The 16070-nt window shown below is 42.3% G+C and overlaps 1 protein-coding gene across 1 annotated transcript in view; it reads left to right on the top strand.

Moving 5' to 3' along the window:
- Positions 1–16070, top strand: part of ATAD2 (ATPase family, AAA domain containing 2) — a 48435-nt gene that overhangs the window by 17585 nt on the left and 14780 nt on the right. The window contains exons 13-22 of the mRNA XM_018562211.1: positions 2311–2485; positions 3440–3528; positions 4447–4606; positions 6220–6310; positions 6391–6702; positions 9404–9539; positions 10549–10735; positions 12001–12186; positions 13881–14016; positions 14089–14285. Of these exons, the coding sequence (XP_018417713.1) occupies positions 2311–2485; positions 3440–3528; positions 4447–4606; positions 6220–6310; positions 6391–6702; positions 9404–9539; positions 10549–10735; positions 12001–12186; positions 13881–14016; positions 14089–14285 (1669 nt within the window). The remainder of the gene's footprint in view (positions 1–2310; positions 2486–3439; positions 3529–4446; positions 4607–6219; positions 6311–6390; positions 6703–9403; positions 9540–10548; positions 10736–12000; positions 12187–13880; positions 14017–14088; positions 14286–16070) is intronic.

The raw sequence follows: 16070 nt of genomic DNA, 5'->3' as shown, positions 1-16070 counted from the left end.
TTAATTTTTTTTTTTTTTTTTTTATTTTGAAAATGGGTTTAGAGGTACAAAGTATGTCAGTGGGCAAACAGATGAGTACTTTTTCTACTCTCTGCAAACTCGTTTTCTTACAGTGTTCAGTAAAAGAAAATGATATAAGCCCTGCCTATACCAGATTAGACTTAGAAGAAACGTAGCTATACACCACCCCAGGTAATTATTGAAGGGCTGTGCAGGAGAGGTTCAAGGACCCTGGTGTCCAACCCTTAAACCTTTTTGGTACTTGGATGTTGAACCCTATGCAAACCTGAGAAGTGGGAGCATTGATTTTCAAAGAGGCTTTAATGACTATTATCTTCATCAGTCTCCCATAACAGGTCCTTATTTTATGACTGTCGTATGCAATAGGTTTCCAGTCTTCATTAATACCTGACAGTGTCCTAGCATGCCTGCAGTTTGTCAGTCTTTTCTAGCATTACGTACTGAATAATATGTATGACACTTTGGTGCTTTCAGGGGCCACAGTTTTGGCCCTTATACCTCATAAGTTCATAACCGCTGTTCTAGAAGAAGGGACATAACCTCCTACCTTGGCATTCTTGTGTCCTCCAATGAATGCAGTGAGACATAGATCTTTCTTTCTGGTCTATTGAGGAATCAAAGGAAGTTGCCTACATGTCGCCACAGGATAACTCCTTTGCCACTACACAGATTAGCAGCCCTGCATCAAGCCCTTTTGGACCAAGATATCCCTTCCCAACTCCTGTGGCACAACAATCTTGAGAATTTTTGTTTAACTTGTTCATTGTTCCCAAACCCAATTGGGGCATCCAATCCATCTTGGATCTCAAAGTTCTACATGTCTTCATTCAAACTCAGAAATTATGTATGGAATCCACCCGATCTATCATCTTCTTTCACCAGGTAGACTTTCTGGCTTCCCCATTTGAGGGGATGGTTAGTGTGGACTTTGTAGGACAGTGTGGCTTTGAGCATCTAGATGTTACACAAGTTCATCCATATCCAAAATCTTTAAAAATCAGTGATGACACAGACTCCTTGTTTGGAATATGTGGGCCTAGTACTGGACATGAGTGCAAGCAAGAGTGTTACTTCCACAAGAAAAACATCAGACTTTGCCAATTCAGGAGTCGGGACCACTTTGCGTTTTTACATGAGTCTAGAGCTTAAATGTAGCCTTGTTTTGAGGCAGTCCCTTTTTTGCCTCGTTTCACTCCAGACCTCTGCAACACAACATTCTGTGGCTGTGGGATAAGTCAATGAGGCCTCTGTACAGAGTGAATTGTTTGGCATGGAGGACAAGCTGGTCCATGGCCTGGTGGTTTAGGAATCTGGCTATGGAATCAGAACACTGGCTTTAATGGCATGGCTGAGGAACAGGGGCTTTTGAGTCTGAGCTTCCTACAGTGCTAAAAGCTATGAAGTCTACTTCTTGAAAGATTTCATATCGGGCATTGAAAGCATACTTCCATCTTTTTCTGTGATGGTTTCTCAGTGGCACAAATCTCCACTCCTTCCCGTAAGGCCAGCTTTTGTCTCTCTGCACTATCAAGGACCAAGTTGCTGCCCTTTCTATTTTGCTTGAGTGAATGTTGGCCTCTTAATATTTGCGTAAGACCTCTTGTATAGGGGGTTTCCCATGTAGCTCCCACTTTCATTCCCCTGTGACTCCATAGGATCTAAATGTTTTTTGTTTGCACTTTTGAAACTGTCATTTGAATCCAATTAGAGATTCTCTCTGCTCTGATCCCCAAGGTGGTATTCCTTGTAGCCATCCCTTCTTTGAGGCTAGTGTCTGATCCTTATCCAGCAAATAACCCTTTCTGATTTTGTATAGGGACAAGGAAGTGTTGAGACCGAGGGCTTCCTTCCTGCCCAATGTAGGTCAAGAGGCATGGCATGCACCTGCCATAACGTGCTTCAGACAGGATGTACACAGAGTGAACAATCTGAAGGGAGAGGCTGAGGGCCTCAGAATTGTGTGTCATGTTCTTAGAGGTAATCGCAGTGTGCACAAACACTGGCTTAAGCCACCAGCTCTAGTAGAGCAAGCAAACTAAGAAAGTGAATGTGAGGTATAACACTCGCATGGTCATGCAGAGAGTCTTGCCATGCCTGATGTCAGATGTGCGTAGAACAGGAATGGTATTGACTGCTGACACAGGAGTGCAAAGAACAATACATTTCCAAACTGTTTTATAACTGTGGAGCTTAGTTCTGCTTCATTTAGAAACGGATTACTTATTACCTGAATGTTTGCAGACAACTCTGTATTGTGTTTTTTACATCTTTTTTTTGTTTGTTTGTTAGGGGCTGTCTGTTCTATGGACCTCCTGGTACCGGAAAAACCTTGGTAGCCAGGGCCCTGGCCAATGAGTGCAGCATCGGTGATAGACGAGTTTCTTTCTTCATGAGGAAGGGGGCTGACTGCTTAAGCAAATGGGTCGGTGAATCTGAACGTCAGCTGCGACTCTTATTTGACCAGGTGAGGTGATATATTCTTTATGTGGAATCTACCCTTATTTGGAATCTACCTAAGGGAATCTACCCTTAGTTGGTAGTTCTCAATGCCATAGCTTTGCACCAAACTCATTAGACCTCTGTTCCTTAATATTGGACACTGCTGCAGGTCTTTACTAGTCTAGGTGGGTCAAATGTACACAATTTGCAGGATTCAGAATGCAAGTCTTCGTTTTATCAGCCATTTTACAAACCTTGGTCGATGTGCGCTCTGTTTATCTTGGGTCAAGACTGGCCAGTAATCTCATGGCTCTTTATGCCCAGGCAAGGCCTGGCTTGTTTTTGAAGGTGCATCCTATAGGACTGTCATCCTGATCCTTACTACCTGGAAGATCAGGATGAGCTAGAGCCAATGTGTTTATATAATTGCTGGTATGCTAATGCTAGTTAGTGTACAAGTGATAAAATGATCTTGTTCCTTGTTAGTGTACAAGTGATACAATGATCTTGTTCCTAGTTAGTGTACACATTTAAAATAAAAGAAGCCAGCAATGACTGCTTCTAATGGTTCTATATGATATTCACTTTATCGCTTGGCAGTTTGTTGGAAATGTCTAATTGTGTAAACTAATCGTGTGATTGAAGTCTAGGTCATGCTAAGTCTTGTAAAGCTGAAGGATGACTATTTTACTAGTATGCAACATTAGACTCTGCTGTAAACTTTGATGTTTTAATCTCAAAAACATGTTTGGATGCAAAGACCATTCTCAATTGGGAGATGTGTAAGAAGCCTCTTGCACTAAAGTGCATCTATTCATTTTTTAACGGCTGCTATATAGGAGTCCAATTCATTTAATCCTGTCTGTGGTGCACAATTTTGGCTCACCCAGCAGCCATGTTGTGGTTTTGGCCTCTAACTCTTAATAGCTTCTCCCTTTTCAGTTTTGTCAAACATTTTTTTTTTTTTCTCTTTTCCTAGGCTTATCAGATGCGTCCATCAATTATCTTTTTTGATGAGATTGATGGCTTGGCACCAGTCCGATCAAGCAGACAAGACCAAATTCATAGGTACTTTATCAAACACTGTTAGATTTTCATGCAAAGTCACTTTTTGTAAAATCAATACCTGGGGATATAAAGCTGAAAGCACTCCGTGAAAAAGTATTAACCCCCGCAGTGGGGCTAGCCCCTGCACTGCAAGGGTTAACTGCTTGTTTAGTATAAGATATACTCACCTGAACCGTGGAGCCGGCTTGTTCTTGAGGTGCCCATACACCTTGCGATTATCGTTGGGAAATCGAACACCATCGGGTTTTTAGTACCATAATTGTCCAGTAGATGGGGAAGTGAACGATAAGAATTACTGTACAGCTGCCTTAATTTCCTCGATCGGTAAGGTTGGAAACATCTTTCGAATCGTACGAAAATCGATAAATCAGTGGGGGTTTTTGTACGAAAAAAATAAATCGCAACATGAATACTGCACGTGTGCAAACGAAAATCCATTCTGTCGATCACAATTGGGTCAGTTCGTATTGCTAACAAACAATACTCGAAATCCATGGTGGTCTATGCATATGGGGTATTTGAGCGCAACGCGGATGTCATTCCGATGAGGGCACGAAAGAAATCGAACGATAATCGCAAGGTGTATGGGCACCTATAGACTGGTCCTTCCAGCATCTCTGAGTAACTTTGATTCTTGAACCTAGACAAAAACAAACACTTGCCCAATGCAAGGGTTAAAAAAAAAATATTTTCCTGGAGTTCGTCTTGAAGCAAAGAAAATAATGAAGATATTGGTGCCCTCGGCAACCTATCAGTTATGTTTGGTAGTTGAGCAAACATTTTTTTAATTTTTCCTGAGTTTCTCCCATAAGCATACCCCCCTTTTTTTTTTTTGAGAGAGCTAAAGAATCATTTAACAGTTGAGTACAGAAAACGCTTTAATCATTTGATGCTTTCCCTCTGAAACCTTTTTTTTAGTTCGATTGTTTCCACATTGCTGGCTCTTATGGACGGTTTGGACAGTCGAGGAGAGATCGTTGTGATCGGAGCCACCAATAGACTTGACTCTATTGATCCTGCTCTAAGGCGGCCTGGACGTTTTGACAGAGAATTCCTGTTCAACTTGCCTGACAGAGATGTAAGCATGCCAGTGTTTTTACAATGTGTCCATCTTCAATCCCACAAATCTACATGCCCTTATTTTATGTTACAGCTGCAGAGATGCTGAATTGCACATCTTACATTTTATAGCATAAAGTACTGCTCTACTGTTTGAGGAATTGACTGGAAAATTTTAAGGCAATTGGGGATTGCAACTGAAGGCCATGAGGAGTAGAAAGTCCAGCTGTAGAAACTTGCATTCATATGAAAGGATTGGTGTAATGATTGCACATATACGAAGATTAAACGGAAATCAATGCCTCAGTGTCTTTTAAATAGTCACTTGAGGATTGTGTACTTTTATATTTGACAATGATAAACATGTGATGCGGTCATGGTCGAAGGCCGCACGCCGCAACCATGTCCTGCAGTATTCTCAACTTAATTGTCTGCCAAGGGATATCCATAATGGGTTTCTTTTCATTTTGGTAAAAGGTGGATGTCTTGGGGTACCAAGCCTGGATGGTATTGCGAATTGTGGTGGGATGTTGAGATTAAGCAATTATTTTGCTTCAATTGTGCCATGAGCATCTAAAGAACCCATCATGCACAAACCTTCCACAATCCCAAGAATAGCATAAATGTGACCCATATAATGTAGCAAAATGTTTTTCGGTCAGAACTTTCTTGCTGCTGAATGTCCCTAATTGCTTGAGTCCCAGCCAGCGTTTTAAAGCGGCGTTGGGAATCGGTGGGTGCCAGCAGTGGTTAAGGCTCATACAGACTGCATCCAATTATCAGCTTCCTAAGCTTCTACAAATCCCTCCATAGGAGCACACTGTGGAAGTTAAATGAAACTCTATGCTTCTGCATAGTGTTTACATCCAGAGCCATCACCGCACTTGTCAGTATGAAGTCTCAGACAGAGCTGCCGTAGCTCTTTCAGGCTTTCCTAGCCAGCAATAGATCGCTATTAGAAGTGATCTGCTGCTGCATAGGGGTGAGGGGAGGTCAGGGTCCGGTCTCTACTATCTTATTCCCTCCCAATATGAATCTCTAGGTCACAATGGCGGTAGATCTGCATAGCATTTGCATTTACTGCACAAGCATCAAATGGTCACCTAAATTAACACAACTGAACTGAGACATCCCTGAAATGAGAAGCACTCTAGGATCCAAGGGGATTTAGGGGGAAAGGATTGGGGACTTGCATGGTTATTCAATTAATTAACAAATTGAAGCTTATTGGATGTTTTCACAGGATGGCCATGCCACAGAATTTAGTACATACCTAATTTTTTGCTTCTTTTGTCCCGGCAATGCAGAGTGCATTCATAAATGGTTGCTATAAACCAGTTGCATATGTTTGTGCATATCTTAGAACAACCCCTTCTGCCATGCTCTGCAAATTGCATTGGTGAGGCTCCAGCACCCGGTTCCATTTTAGAGAAGGTAGAAAACCCCTACATTATAATGGCCTGCTGACCACTGAGGTGATGGGAAAACCTATACGTGTCAATGCTTCCTGCATATTAGTGCAGCCATCTGTTGAGATATGAAAGTGGAAGCATCAATTTTTCATCCGATCCTCACAGAATATTTGTAACCTTTTCATGTTTTTTTGGTAATTGGTATTTACCTGCTTAACAGGCACGTCTGGAAATTCTGAAAATTCACACAAAAGAATGGAATCCACAGCCATACGAAAGTTTTCTGCAGGAACTAGCTGAGAAGTGTGTTGGTAAGAACGGCTTTGTATTACAGGACAAACATAAGAATGGGATGCGCTGCTTTGGTTATAATCCGATTTCTGCTTTGCAGGGTATTGTGGTGCGGACGTAAAATCTCTGTGCTCCGAAGCTGCCTTGTGCGCTTTACGCAAGCGTTACCCTCAGATTTACACAACAACAGATAAGCTGCAGCTCGATGTTTCCTCTATCAAAATTACTGCTAGGGACTTCATGTTTGCAATGCAGAAAATTGTGCCTGCCTCACAGAGAGCTGTCGTCTCCCCTGGACAAGCACTTTCCTGCATCATCAAGCCTCTGCTTCAGAACACTCTGAGCATCACCTTGAAAGCATTGAAGAAAGTTTTCCCACATATGGAAGATGGACTTAAACCTAAAGAGCCTGGTGAGTGACATTTCTGCATTATATTATCCCCTACTAAACTTGCCATTTATGTATGGGATTTTGGACATGGGTGACCCGGGTATAAGTCATTTAGTAGAGTACCAGCCAGATTAATAGCCCGCTATTTTAGTGTCGTCGTCCCCCACACACACGCTCTATTTGCATCACAGTGGTGCTTCCTCTAGCCTCTTTAAGGCGCTTTTGTCTACATACAGCCAACACAGGGCACAATTAGAAGACTGTTGTCGCCCCATAACGGGAAGTGCCTGACAAGGGCCTACATGATGAGATTACCAGGTATTCTTTTAATGAAAACTGTAAATCTGGGGCAAAGGACCTTTTTATTATACATTAGGGGACATGGCATATAATTTGAATACACAGGATTATGCTGCTGCCTTCAGGAGAATGGACACTGGTAAACAAAGCTGTAAGGACAGCCTCCCACTTCCACCATTTCTTAGTTTTGTGCTATTGTCCTAGGAGATTAGATCTCTTCTCTCTGCTCTGATAGAAGCAATCCTATCCTCTTTGCATTTATCAAGACATTTTTCTTTTGCAAGATTATTCAGTTGCTGCAGAGCCACTGGGGTTCGCCCTGCCGCTTTCCAGTTTGCGCTGCAGGGACTGATACAGTCACATGTTTGTATTTGGCACCATTACTCTAGGGCCTTACTGCCCTTGTGTCCCCTTTGACTCTGCACTGTCTGGGGTATTACACTGTGCATGTGCACCCCATTTCTCTGGACCATGCATGGACCTCTCAACACTTCCCAATTTCTTCTTTGCTGCATCCACCCTACTATCCTTCAGATGTGTATTGGGCTCTCTGCTGCCTTCAATGTCAAGGTTGCAACCCTTCCTGCTCCCACAGTTTCTTGTGACTGGCCTGTGTGATCGTATGGCAAATCATAAGCGCAATTACTGTAATCCTTGCCAGCTTACAATGCACTAAGTTCCAGCTTGGTTTGCCTTCGAAAGGATCGAATACTGATGGCCTGAACCACTGTCCCCTGCGAGAGTTGCAGCACTCCTCGGAGTCCTTCTTAACCCTTTTTTTTTTTATCCAGAGAAATTCTCAGCTACCATGTCTGAGTTTGAGAAAATCTTTGCCGTGTTTGCATACTCAGAATGCAAGGGCCACAAGTGTACATCTGTACCCTCTATTCCGGAGTCCATCTCTGACTTCCCTGTAGCTGCAGCTGTTTCTGCACGGCCAGCAGAGGATGATGAGGAATGTACCTTATCGATGTTTGATGACATTGTACATGAGGGTCTGTCAGATGGCTTAACCCTGAAACTTAAGGTTACCATTTCTGTCCTCACTGATGCAGTGCACATGTCTCCACTCCTGGAAAAGCTTGTGTCTGCCATACCTGTTACCAGCCTCGGTTCTCTTTAAAAAAATCCAAAGCCTATTGAAACTTTCCCTTTACACTGATTATTGGAATCTGTTTTGCATGGTGATTGTCCTAATCCAGAGAAACATTTTTAATCTCCATAGTGTTTTTTTTGTTCAATATCCTATTGACGAGAGTTTCCTTAAAAAGTGGGCCTTTTAATATCTTGGCAATACTTCCCGCTGTAGAGGATATCCCGATATTTAAACATCTGGTGGCTAAAAGCCCTTTCCGAGGCCTTATTCTCTCTTGCCATTGCTAATGTCTCAAATTCTGGTCTGTGAAACAGCAGTACAATAATAGCCTTTTGCACATGCCCTTTGTGAGGGAACACTTCTTTGGTAAATCCATAGACACCTTTAAGGACATACCTGTGTGAAGAGCAGCTTTTTACCACCCGAAAAAAGCCTAGGCCTCAATTCACTGTCTGGATGTGGTATGTGCTGTGCAAGTGTATCTCGGCTACAATTTCTTTCAGATAGACTGATGGTTTTTGTCATTCCTGTCGGTCTCCATAGGGTGTAACCTGCTTGTCATTCCCCTATCTCCAGATGGGATCCTCCAACGCCTCATTCATGCATACAGAATTGCAGGCAAGGTTTCACTCTTTCCTGTGAAAGGGCACTCCACTAGATTATTTAGTGTGGCATCGGCTTTTCTACATTGGGTACCTGTTTTTCAGGCCTGCAAGGCTGCCACCTTGTCTTTTTGTTCACATGTTTGATCAGTTTTACCAGGTTGATGTTTGGGCCTCGTCTAATGCCTACTTTGGTCTTAAGGTTCTTCAGGAGGATCTGTGCATTCTATTGAGTCCCTTACGCTGTCCTGTTGTTGTTATGTGAGCATTTTATCCTGTTTGCTGTGTTCCCCACCCCCTTAGTTGGGCTGCTTTTAGAGGTCTCTCAATAGATTATAGAGAAAATAGGAATTGTGTACTCACTGTTGAATCCATTTCTCCGAGTCTGTAGAGCCACATGGCTCCCACCCCTCATATGCGGTTTTTCCCCTCTTGAAAATGCTTGCTATAACTGAGCAGGTGAGAAGAGATGAAGCCTCCTAAGGCATGTTGTCCATTTCTCCTGTAGGCGGCAGTAAAACCATACGTTGCTTAACATCATCAAGCAGTGTCTCTCAATGAAAGACCAGAACTGATTTTTTTTTTTTCCAGGGAGTACAAAAATGCTTTTTTTACTGAACCATCCAAGAGTTCGATGTGAGGGCACCACTGCTATATTGCCCGAAGAGAATTGAGAAGTACTTATTTCCCTCACTTTGTTTTTTTTCTCTTGTGTATATTTCAGCTCTTTCCAGTGGTTTGTTGGATGAAGATCTGATTTACAGCGACGACGAAGGTCCTTCTGTATTTGAAAATGGGATTATCAATCATTTGCCAAGTGGCAAATCAAAAGAAAATAGACCATTTATTCACCTCAGTGTGTAAGTACTGTGCTGAATCAGATGCCCTGACTTAAATTATTATTTATTTATTTTTATCTGCTTTATTTCATTTTATAAACCTACATATCTTAGTTACATTTCATGTTCCATTTTACTATTGCTAGTCTCATTTCCTTGCTCATGTAAACACATAGTGGAGAAGATTATTGAAATGACCTGCTACGTTAAATCCCCATATCTTCTGACTTCCTCCATTATATAATCTTCACCCACCTCATTTTCAACTCATTTCTCCCTCCACACACTTTCGCTCCTCCACCTCATCCATTCACCTTAAATGATTTTAAATGCCCTATTTGCGTTATTGTCTGAAATTCAGCAAAAAGGGTTTATGTATCCCGCATACCGCAGGCATCATGGGTTTTTTTTTTTTTTTTAACCTATTGAATGCAATTTCAGGCAGGCTCTAGATTGATGATCTTCTAGTTAGGGAACAGCTACACATAAACATTGTGTAGCATTTACTAAGCTGAAAGCTGTTGTGTATTGGTATTAGTACCGGGGTTTTTAAAACGCTGACAAGACGTTTCTGTCACTGTCCTTTCTTTTGACATTCACAAGAACAGAGTGCATTGAAAACTTCCAGTTTGTAAAGAGCAAAGACATTGCACTTACAAGTGGCCGGCGGTAGAGTAAACATCAGTGGCCCAGCTTGCAGTCTTTTACAAAGGGTCTTCAAATCATAGTGAGCAGTAGCAATAAGGATGGAGGAAGAAGTGGAGACACTACATAGCGGTACTGCAGAACAGCAATGCCCTCATTGCTTCAGGGATGCTGATGTGGCTCTATCCACTTTGAGTTGTCAAACAATTGGCTTTTAATTGCACAGTGGTGCTGTAGATACTCATATCTGCTTTTGAAGCTGAACAACCCACTTTTAAGAAACTATTTTTGCTGGATGAATAATTTGATTGTTTAGTGTTGAACTTGTTGCCCATACGTTTTGGGACTAACTGGAATTTGTCACTTGTCTTTTTAATGTGTTCAGGAATGCCTATCACCAGCCTACTTCATTCAGGCCTAGGTTCCTGATCTCTGGGAAGCCAGGCCTGGGTCAGGGTACACACTTGGCTCCGGCACTCATACACACTCTGGAAAAGTTCACCGTGTACACATTGGATTTGGCTGTGCTTTTTGGAGTTAGTGTAACTTCTCCAGAGGAAACTTGCGCACAGGTAAGTAAGCCTTTTGTTTCTGCTACCTGTTAACTTCGACCCACAGCCATGCTGCCTTGGGATCAGTGGCTTAGACCCACATCAATGCTGCATTGGGATCAGTAACTTAGACCCACATCAATGCTGCATTGGGATCAGTAACTTAGACCCACAGCCGTGCTGTATTGGGATCAAATCTGAAGTAAATATTTGATATTTTGAATCGCAAGGTAACTCAAATTCTTAGAGACATTTATGAAGCAACGGTACAGCCATGCCACTGCATCAAAAAAATAAAGCACAGCAGGGATGAAAGGGAACATGACCTCCAATCAGAGTTCGCCCTTTCCTTGTTAAGCAGAGAAAACTCCATGGGACAGTACCGGCTCCACACTGCAACCTGCATTTCCTTTTAACGTTGCGGCATATAGCAAAGAGCAGTTCTCGATATCCACGATCTATTATAAATGTCCCCTTTAGTCTTCTGTCACTATCTTTTGTAATGGTTTGATCATTAAATATTTGTCATTTTCTCTGTTTCGGATACTCAAAAGTGAGATTTCCTTGTCATAATTCCTGACTCTGTTCCTGTCCACTTGGGAGTTGTAGGTGTTCCCGCTAACCTTTTGTGTGCTCCAGCATCTCTTGTTACTTTCTCTGTAGTAAAAATGTGAAGAAAGAAATAGACCAATGGGCATGTTTGGAGGTGGAGGGTTCAGCTGCATCACTACCAGGAAGTGCCAGAGCTTTGCCCGTTAATGGCATGACATTCAGCCACAGCAGAGGGGTGTAAACGTTGCTGCTGGTCTGTGATGCCTGCTTACTAGGCACTTGCTAGTAGTGATTCAGCCGACCCTTCCCCCTCCAACCTCCACACATGCAAATTGGTCTAGGTTTTTGTTACAGAGGGAGAGTAACAAGAGATGCTGAAGCACACAGAGGTTAGCGGGAACACCTACAACAACCAAATGTACATGGCATCAATATTAAAGATTTCATCGTTTCTTAGGTTACAACTTTCTCCTCATGTATTCTTTGCTATACAATAGGCAAAAAAAATCTTCACCGGTTGAAGTCGGCTCTATGCATATATGTGGCAGTACAGTGTTAAAGCACACCATGCTGCCACACATGCCTTTTTGTATAGCAAAGAATACATGAGAAAGTTGTAATCGAAGAAACAATGCCATCTTTAAATATGGAGGCCACCTACGTTTTATTGAGATGGCACTGAGTGGAATGACCTGAGCCTGACACTAAGCAACTCATCACTTTTTTTGATCCAGCTTTTCCGTGAAGCAAGACGCACTGTTCCTAGCATTCTGTATATTCCACACATTCATCTGTGGTGGGAGACAGTTGGCAACACCTTGAAAGCAACATTTTTAACCCTAATCAAAAGTATACCATCGTTTTCTCCAATCCTGCTCTTGGCAACGTGTGACGTGGAATATGCTGATCTAGACTGTGAGGTAATAACCGTTATCTGGTGAAGTCAAATGTTTTGTGAAAATACCTTGTGTTAAATCTTGGATTTCTTCTCTTCTGTCTATACCTTTTACCCTCACGGTGCTTTTCAAGCTGGGTTATCTCTCTTCGTTTCTCTGTGAACTCCAGATTTTCGTATAGTCACTACTCTGAGACACCTGTACTGAGAGAATATGGAGTCTGCTTTTGCAGTATAAAATGCTAGTTGTCTGGCTGTCCTGATCCAATGGGTTAAACACACTGAGACACAGACCTGCAAACTAGTATGCAGATCAGACATTGTGACTTTCTAATCTGATTGCTTGCCTTTGGCTAAGTGTGTCGCTGAATCCAGAGACACTCTAACAGCTGCTGTAGTATTCTTAGGAGGTTAATGTTGACAACCTCTTATTTAAACTTGGTATAAGTTTCCTTTTAGTGCTCATTTGGAATATTCTAGCTCTGTAACCTGAGAGGGATGTATTGCTGGGTTTATAATCTATCTAGGTTTTATCTCTGTGGAGTTTGCATTGTTCCTGGGTCTATTACCGTATTTGCACAATCCCAAACTACACCAGTAGCTTATGTAAATTCTACCTTTTAAATCGTGTAGTCTTCAGACTGGCAATGATGTCACAGGTTCTTCCTCTTCCCTTCTGGCACATAATGCTTACATTTTTGTTCTGTTTTGTTAGAGTGGGGAAGGACTAGAACCCTGGTCAGGGTTATTGCAATCTGTAATGCTAAATGGGAAATCTCTCCTCCCTATTAGTACAGGAAGTGATGGGGAAACTCCAAGGGGGGGTCAAGGAAAATAGGATTTTTTCAATTGTTAGTGAAATCTGCTTCTTTTGAGTAGATATTCCTCAACTCTGTGTCCTCCTACTGCCAAAAAAAAATTTTTTGGAGCTGGCCATTTGTTACCTACTAATACCTACATCCAAAGGTGTGCATACCCTGGCTGAATTTCGGACGGTTTTTAATGTACCGGCTGAAATTCGCACAGTGTATGGGGCTGTCGGCTCCCTTTTCAGCCAGCATTCTTTGATCAGCTGATCGAAGGAGCCTGCTGGAAAAGTTTCTGTCGGCAGCCAATGAGCTGCCCGCACTAATCGGGTATTCTGACTGGTGCTGGTAGCACCTGTCTGAATACAATATAAACAACGGGATTCCTCAATCGACACTTTGTGTTGATGGAGAAATCGGGTGAATTTTTTTTCGTTCAGCCTGCGGGTTGAACGAGAAAAATTGCTGCGTATGGCTAGCCTTGCATGGACTTCTGAATTGCCTGTGTCCTGTACTGTATGATCACTTTTTTAGTAGCGTAGTGATGAGATAGAACTGATGGGCACATACATCAATGAAAACACTTTCTGTCCTGTCAGGCAGAACCTCATAAGGACAGGGAGTGAGAGAAAGTCGCCTTCATGGGGTCACAAACAATTTCCTGCCCCTATTGTTTGCGGTTAAAAAAAAGTGTGCTGCAAATGCAGTAGAAATCTAGTCGGAATCCCTGATCTGTGTACCTTTTGCTGGTCGGCGTCTCGTAGTATTGAAGGCAGGCAGAAAAAAGTTTCAAGAGGTCAGGGGTGGCAGTGTGCGCCTTTTTTTTTTTTCTCTCCTCTTCTTGGTTTCCTGTAAATCTGGGAAAACCAATATTTTTCCATTTTGAGAATAACTGATCTGCTTTTTACTGTAGCTACAAGAGCTGTTTCTGGATGACTATGGGGAGGTTTTCCACGTTCAGTTACCAAACAAGGAGGACCGGAGAGCTTTCTTCCAGGATCTTATTTTGAACCAAGCTGCAAAGCCTCCAACCTCCAAAAGGAAGGCAGGTTAGTTCTATCCTGAAGCAAAAAAAAAAAATTAAACATCTTTGATGCAATGCTAACAAATATTTTTTTCAGTTCTTCATGCACTTGAGGTGCTGCCGGTGGCTCCACCACCTGAGGCCCGTCCTATGACTACTGAGGAGCTAAAGCGATTGGAGGCGCAGGAAGAAGAGACGCTCCGTGAATTGAGGCTCTTCCTGAGGGATGTCACCCATCGGATTGCCATTGACAAACGATTTAGAGCTTTTACAAAGCCAGTGGACCTTGAGGAGGTAATCTGGATTCATTTATGTGGAGCTGTTGGCATTTCATGTATTTGAAGAAATGGCTAAACTAAAATGGCGGCGCACTTGTAAACATTATCCCTCATGCTTTGTCACTAAGCATAGTCCGTTTTTGTACTGGAAAAGTGTTACTATACACATGTCAAGCTCTTCTATTTAAAATGTATGTTTGGGCAAAATAACATACAAATACATGTTAATCTGCTAGAAATCCAGTGTTCTAACTTTGGGTACTTCTGCTGTTTTTTAATGCCAAGCAGCACTGCTTGCCCACGCTGCTGTAATACAGAACTCTGCCTGTCCCCCACACCCCTCTCTGTCCCTCTGCACATGCATGCTTTGATTTATTTTCTCCCTGCTCCATTTAGGGACACCGCTTTGAAGAATTCTGACACATAGGGTTATGCTGCTGCCTTCAGGAGAAATGGACATGAGCCAAAAAATTAAAGCCTGTCTTTTTTTAAGGCAATAACCCCTCACACATGCCAGTTCCACTTAGGAGCATTGATGTCCTTCAGGAGCATTGAGGTCTCCTTTTTTCTTTTGCTTTTTGTTTCTTCGTTTGGGATTCTGGTATCAAGAGCAGATAGTTGATTTATGCTGAATGAGTGAAATCCAGGAAGTTTCTTTAGTTGTCAGGAAGCAGGTCGTTTCTAGTTTCAGTACTGATTTGTCCTGCAGTGGTCACCTTCATTTTAAAGAGTGGAGGACTTCCTGTGTACCGTGCGATGGATCCTTCCTGCTATGGTCCTGTGTTCCTATCTGGTGAGGTATTTCAGCTACCATTTGAGGTCAGGCAAGTTTTTGGCTGGGGCTTTTTTTTATTTTGGAACCAGGACTGTAAAGGTTCCTCCTTTTTAATAATTGTGTGGCCTATTGTTTGTATATGTTACACGGTTTGACTTTTACCACCATTTAAAAAATAAAAATACACTTTTTATTGTGCACTCACTCCCTCAGCACAGCCGCATTAAGCTGGCCAGTCGCGTGTTCCCTGAAATCTAGTGAGGATGCACGTGTGCCACCTTAGCTCTCCTCCTGCCCTCATTTTTAAAGCTGTGGGAAGCTGACAGACTCTGAGGGGAGGAAGGAGCTGGAGACGCATTCTGCTCTAGATTTCCCATAGGCTCTGCAATGTTATCCTGCCGTCCACTGTGAGAATGCACAGTTTACTTTCTGATACTCCACAGTGGTCAGGGTTGTGAGTATTCTAAGAAACAAGTGCTATTTAAAGTTACATTGCACTGGAACATCTGACGATGTATCCGCTTTGGTCTCTGTGTGTTCTACCTGTAAGGGAAACATTTTGTTCTGTTTTCTGCTTTGTCTAAAACCAATAAATCTTTATCAATGACTGATTCTGTACTGTGTATAAATTCTTCTTTCTCCTTTTCTGTAGTTTATGGAGGTTACGGATACATTTGTTTATCATTCCCCTAACAAGGGTAAGAAATGCCTCCCATTCTTCCTCTCCCATAGCTGCAGATGAGATGCTGGATATTTCCGGTTCATCTTGGAGCCCTTGCAGTAAATACTTTGATGAATCCTTATGGTCCTTGGAGGATTTTCCATCAGCTGCTGATTTTCAATCACCTATGGTGTCAACATCAGAAAGAAACTTCACAAGCTTTAAACTTGGGAGGATTCTTCAGTTGTAACCCCTTCTGCAGTAACAGCTTGCACATGTTAAAATATTTTCCTTTTCATCCTATCTCTGACAGATTTGTATACAAAGATTGTGACTGTCTGGATAAACGCCTTGTCACTATCCCA

The sequence above is a fragment of the Nanorana parkeri genome, unplaced genomic scaffold, assembly GCF_000935625.1.
Source record: "Nanorana parkeri isolate BGI_ZX_2015 unplaced genomic scaffold, ASM93562v1 scaffold566, whole genome shotgun sequence".
Taxonomy (NCBI): Eukaryota; Metazoa; Chordata; class Amphibia; order Anura; family Dicroglossidae; genus Nanorana; species Nanorana parkeri.
The sequence above is the reverse complement of the archived record's forward strand: the minus strand, read 5'-3'. Positions and strand labels throughout refer to the sequence as shown.